The 6771-nt window shown below is 36.0% G+C and overlaps 1 protein-coding gene across 1 annotated transcript; it reads left to right on the top strand.

The window, feature by feature from the left end:
- The first annotated feature begins 307 nt into the window (after window positions 1-307).
- On the top strand, window positions 308-5208 carry LOC123056762 (beta-sesquiphellandrene synthase). The gene is made up of 6 exons (XM_044480040.1): window positions 308-572; window positions 670-1033; window positions 1132-1350; window positions 2072-2207; window positions 4029-4277; window positions 4924-5208. The coding sequence occupies exons 1-6, from the start codon at window positions 308-310 to the stop codon at window positions 5206-5208; spliced, it is 1518 nt and encodes a 505-aa protein (XP_044335975.1).
- The last annotated feature ends 1563 nt before the right edge of the window (window positions 5209-6771 follow it).

Genomic DNA, 6771 nt, shown 5'->3' with positions numbered 1-6771 from the left:
TGATTTTTTACTTGTAAAACCATGCATTTGCCTCGTTGCATATTTCTAGAAGTAAAGTTGCTATAATATATATAATGTGTAGCTATAGAAATTTCATTACATAAGATTAAATGATTAAGACCATCGACTTAAACATAAGATTCATCCAACTTAGAATAGATGGTCTTCTACTCTTCTTTGCTTAATCAGGCATGCTATTGACACCTTATATTCATAGCAGTTGGTCGACTGTAGCATTATGGCTAATATGACAGAATCACATGAAACATTAAGGGTCCACATGATTAATTAATATATAATGGCCGTTATGTTCTTGCAGCAAGCTCACATGAGAGAAAGGATGGAAATACTATTGGAGCAAGTAAGAACGGTGATGAAGGAGGCAAATGAAATCCCCAAAATACTAGAGCTTGTAATCACAATTGAGAGACTTGGTTTGGGCAACCATTATGAGAATGAGATTGCACAACTACTGGATGTTGTTTTGAAATCTGATTATGATGATAATAATCTACACTTGGTTTCGCTTCGGTTTTATCTTCTACGAAAAAATAGATATGATGTGTCATCTGGTAAGACCTTATAGATTGATACAACCTATATAGCAATTTTTTATCTTTTACCAATGAAATGGAAATTGTTGATATCCATTCCCAATCAAATTTGCAGATGTATTCCATAAATTCGAAGACAAACAAGGAGGTTTTGTTCAGTCGGATACAAATAGTTTGTTGAGCTTATATAATGCAGCACATCTGAGTATCAAGGGGGAGGATGTATTTGACATGGCAGTCTCTTTCACGAGAAGACACCTCCTCGGGGCATTAGAAAATTTGGAATCACCATTTGCAGGGGAAGTTTCTTCTTCCCTTCTTACACCTCCTTTTCGAAGAGTTGGGATATTAGAAGCAAGAAGCTACCTACCATGTTACACAAACAAGGCTACACGAAATGAAGCCATATTGGAGCTTGCCAAATTGAATTTTAATATTCTGCAACTTCATTTTTGTGAGGAGTTGAAAGACGTCACAATGTAAGTTTTATTATTAATTCATTTTGAAATTAATCTAGGTTGCTCTTCACTTTTTCTAATAAAAAAACTTCACTGACTTATTTTTATGCACATGCAAGGTGGTGGAATAAGATCAAAATGAAGTCAAGGTTGAGTTTTGTAAGAGACAGAATTGTAGAAACTTATTTTTGGATAAATGGGACTAGCTACAACCTTGAATATTCTTATTCCCGAATAATAGCTACAAAGGTCACCGCTTTCATGACTATAATAGATGACATATTTGACACATATAGCAGCACTGAAGACAGCATGCAACTTGCAGAAGCAATTAATAGGTCAAACCCTCCTTCCCTTCCTGAGTTTATTTTGTAATAGTTATAATATATAATGGTTTTATAATAATCCCAATACATGAAAGTTGACTTGTTTTCTATCAAAGAACAAAGTGACAATTATTACTAACGATTTATACATTGGAATTAAGCATGAAGCCAGAAATATTAGTAATGATTTATACAAACTAAAAAGAACAAAGTGAATTGTTGCATTAAGAGGTATTCATTGCATTGTTTCTATGCTCATGATGTCCATGATTCTTTTGGGCGGTGTATTAGCAATCTTAATACATTTGATGTGCCTTATATGTATTACAACAACGGTTTCACTTCACAAAAGAAGTACTAATATATGTACTAGGATATAAAGTATGTAATAAATGTTGTAGATCACACGCTAATTACACTATAGCATAGATATTATATGAAACTCTAAATAAGTCTATAATGGAAAAATACATAAAAATATATGTCCTTAAATTATTCCGTTCTAGTATGGGAAACGGTTTATCAATATATGTGGTAACATTAGAGTGAAAGTTGGGACTACGTCATGGATCTACTGTGTCAGATGTGAAAGTACCATTATTGATTATGGAAGTAACCGTATTAAAATTTGGTAGAAACACAAATTTATTGGAATATGAGGTTTCCAAAAACATAATTGCAGCTTAAGTATTTCTCTACTATAAGCATTATATTCTGACATAGTGAAACACAGGTGGGATGAAGATGCAGTAAATGTGCTTCCAGAATACATGAAGGATATCTACTTATATTTGTTGGAAACATTTCATTCTTTTGAGGACCATTTAGGACCTGAGAACAGCTACCGTGTGGTTTATCTAAAAGAAGCGGCAAGTGTTACTCTATTTTATTTGTTCATACAAAGTTGGTCGTGTAGAAATATGCACCTAGTTTATTTTGATGTATATTCCTTTTAAAATATCTCCCAGTTGAGCGTCACCAAGACGGAATAACATCGATCTAGCTAACTACATAAATGTTTTGAAAAAAATAGTAGCATACTTTAAGTAAAGAACTTAGAAATAGATTAAACTATTTGCAAGTCTACATGAGAACATATTATTATTTTCCTTGAATAGTGGTTTTACAATGTGTAGGACTACATTGGCCGAGTGATTGTATTGTAATGCCTCTTGTTTCTTAGCATTAGGGGTGGTTATATCTAGTCTTCACTTAAAAGCTGGCCACACAATTATATTTCGAAAGTATGCACCTTGGGTGAGAGTGCCGGAGGTAAAAAAAATTCCAACAGGCACTTAAGCATACATGGCAATCTCATAAAGATCCTCACCACTAAAATACTTAGAGCCACCAAACTTGAGCCAATACTAATAGAAGGTAAGAAAAAAGTAGCATACATGCTGAAATTTGGGCCCCGTGAACTTTGGATAGTCGAGAGGAAAGTCCTAGCTAGACAATTTGGAGTTTAAAATAAATACTATGGAAAATATTAAGAGAGAGTTGTTTCCACTAAAGTATTTGACTAGAAGCTTCTAGTAAATTTTAAGCTTCCATTCTAGCTATTAATATGGTTAAGCAGTGACATCCCACTGCATAAGGTAATCTTGTGAGGCTTTGTACAACGCAGTTTAAGCGTTAACACGTAAGCTTTCTCCTGCTATATGATGCACTTGTTTTGGTACGATTTTCCTATAATCAATATAATTACTCGAATCACTCAATAAACTTTGTAATGGGACTTTATAATCAAGAACTCTTGGTGTCTTCTTCTCCAATTCATTTTGCAATTGTCAGTTGGGGTTTAACATGGCTGTGTGCTTGGAGCACATATTTTGTTAGTCATTAATCCCTGAACCATTGTCATCAGTCCTCCGTGTCAATTTAGGGAGCTACATGCACTTTAATTTAGGTCATGACTTGAACCTGGCTAGTTTGTAGTATGCATGTTTTTATTTCTTCGAAATGGAATCAAGGGAGATCCTCCAATTCAAAATATACTAGATACATCTTTTGGAACATGATACGAATGACATTGTCGGTGACTCAACTAAATGTGACTCGTCTGTAGATATTTTGGAGTAGTCACTATATCATTTTCACCATATGTTCTTTGCAGAAGAAAATTCATCATATGTTGTTTTATAAATTGTATGTATGGTTTAATCAACAATGCTTAAAAAAATATGTAGCAATTTGTTGTTTTAACATGTAGATGTTGAACTTTTCATGAAAACCTTATTCCCTGGTAATGTTTTCTTATTTTTATTCCCCAAAATGTAATCAATGGAATTACAATTCTACAATAATTACACTTTATTGACTCATAATTGTCACATCAAGGCGATACAAGAAACATGAATTCACATCCGGCTTCCGCGTGACTAGGATGCACACGGCGAGGACAACCACACACACACACACACACACACACACACACACACACACACACAAAGAGAATGCACACAAAATGTTTGCAAAATTAAGTTATAAAGAACCAAGAAAATGCCGATGGCGAGATGGCAGGGGTGCCACTCCATAGACTATGCCACCAACCATATAGAAACGCAATCGATATTTTTACCTTGAATGTCTTCATTTAAACCAATTTTAATGTATTGACACTTCAGGAATATTACAACATTTTGAGTTATTTTTTTGCGGGGTGAGTGATTATTTTTTATCAAATGCAGTTCAAGAAATTGGTTCAAGCATACAGTGATGAACTAAAATGGCGTGATGAAAATTATGTACCAAAAACACTTAATGAACACCTTCAAGTTTCATCAGTAAGTATTGGAACCTCTGTGGTAGCATGTGCTATATTTGTTGGCATGGATGACACAACAGTGGAAACTCTCAATTGGGTGTCGAGCGACCAGAAACTTCTGAAGTCTTTTGCTATATATACACGTTTCACGAATGACATGGCATCAGCAAAGGTATTTATGTATACTTGGAGATGTGATCAACTTCCTATGATTAGTTTGCATACATGCATCTTGGCAAAGTGACGAACTAATCTGAACATATATAAGTGTAAACATGTATTTTTAAACAGATAGCTATACATAATGAATATTGATCATACTCACGAAGGCACATATTGTATTATTTTGTATGCTTACATCATGATAAATGCATGTTTCTATTGTATACCTAGCCTATGCAAACTTGAACATACAAGTTTAATTTTAAAGTTTTAGGTTATAGTCATTTACATCCGCAGGTAACTCATGCATGCTTTGAAGTGAAGCTGGATTAATCATGGCTCGACCTGGGTAAGGGTGATGATTGTAGGACGTACACAAGTTGAATAGGGGCGCATAACATGTGCATCATGTGTAGTATAATATCCAGTATACTGAAATACAACATACAAGTCTAGTTCAAAGTGTCGTTGGCCTAGCTTGATTTTTAATGGTAATGATAAAACACTAAAGGAACATGAGGAGAGACTGAGCGGAAGCAACAAATGTCTTTTAAATTTCATCCAGGGGCCTTCCGAACAATAAGGCCATCCCTGAGATTAACCCAATGACTACTAAAATTAGTAACTGACATTTTGTACCATATGTATTCTTGTAGCGTGAGCAAGCAGGGGGGCAGTGTGCCTCTACTATCCAATCGTACATGAAGGAGCATGGGATGACAAATGATGATGCATGTGAAAAGATAAAAGAACTTATCGAGAACTCATGGAAGGATATGTTACACCATTATCTCACATTGACAGATCAACCAATGGTCGTGCCCCAAATGATACTTAACCTTTCAAGGACTGTGGATAACATGTACAAGCATACCGATGCATACACTAATTCAGATATACTGAAAGATACAATAAGGATGCTTTTTGCTGAGCCAATGTAATAGATATACGGGTCTGGCAACCACAAGGGATGCATACGTAGAAAATGGTCATCGGAAGCGGTCTATCTGGAGTACCTCAATATGAATGTATCTTGTAAGTTAAATGAACATGGTGTGCTCATTATTCAGGAATGTAACACTTTTAATAGACGTTGTTTTCAGTATTGATCATTTTCAAATAAAAATGCATTGTTGAGCTCAAGAATGTAAATAGTTTAGAATAAATTATTGATTTCATAAACAGTTACGCGGTGATCGTTCATTCATTTGCTCATCTACGGCCATGCACTCATCGACCATGCTAACCTAGACGTTTCGTCATGCACCTGCTATAATGCACTAGGCAAAATAATCGTCGAAGCGTATAAGTTAAGCTTCAAAGGCAAAAAGTTATGTCATCTTATCCTCTATGTTAGGATTAGCATTTGGTTTACCACTAGTAGCATGATATGATGTTTTTTCTTATATTCTCAATTGAATACTAGCTTCCACAATCTGTTGCCTGTTTTTTGGATTAAACTTAAAGGGAAAATGCTCAATTATTAAACAAGAGAAAGAGAGAGAGAGAGAGAAAGGCTTGTCTTGTCTTAGCTAAGAGAAAGTTATGTCTTCCCTTATTCAAAGGATTTCTAGTTTGATATTTTTTAAATCATGTAAACATTAATTGCTAGAGATCACACTTTGGAGATAATCCATCATATATAATGGTTTTTCAGCTTCTCTCAGTGACGTGAAATACATAGGAGAAAAATGCCTTATCGACCATTGGCATGCCCTAACCATCATTTTCCATAAGTTAGTAATTTTGTCGTTGTAGAACTGAAAAAGGCTTACTGCTTCTCTAGAGAAACAGTAGTCTCGTGTTCCCGCAAAAAGAATGCAGACTCATCGTTTACTTTTTATTTTCTTGGCGGAAAAACGACAGCCTATATAGTAAATTAATTCTTTTTTTTGACAAAGGGCTTTTTTGTTGACTCATAATGTAGCATCAAGTGATACAAGCATAATTAGCACACATCTGGCCTCTGCATAACTAGGATGCACACAACCAACACTACGCACGCACACAAAGATCACACTGGCAAAATGCAAAGTCATGTAAGACCGAAGCTATGCCTATGCAAAGAAAAAGCAAAAAGAGAAAGACCCAAAGCGATCAAAACAACGATCGATGATGTATAACAACGACCACTGACACTGAGCATATTTTGACAACATAATGACTACAATAAAGGTTCTTCAGAAGCAACGCCTTCAAGAAGGAAAACGACGCATATACGCCGCCGTTGTCAGATCCACCATTGAAGGCCAGATCGTGGGTTTTAACCCTAAAGATCCAGTCCGAGCAAACTCCAAGCAATGCCTTTGCACTAGTAGAAAACAGGGCTTTGGTCCAGGCCGGGTCAGCCCATTAGCCCCGGTTCAGTCCAGAACCGGGACCAATGGGGGCATTGGACCCGGTTCGTGAGACCAGGGGGCCGGCCGGGCCACGTGGGCCATTGGTCCCGGTTCATCTGGACCTTTTGGTCCCGATTGGTGGGACGAACCGGGACCAATGGGCCT

This window comes from Triticum aestivum, chromosome 3A (genome assembly GCF_018294505.1).
Source record: "Triticum aestivum cultivar Chinese Spring chromosome 3A, IWGSC CS RefSeq v2.1, whole genome shotgun sequence".
Taxonomy (NCBI): domain Eukaryota; kingdom Viridiplantae; phylum Streptophyta; class Magnoliopsida; order Poales; family Poaceae; genus Triticum; species Triticum aestivum.
The sequence above is the reverse complement of the archived record's forward strand: the minus strand, read 5'-3'. Positions and strand labels throughout refer to the sequence as shown.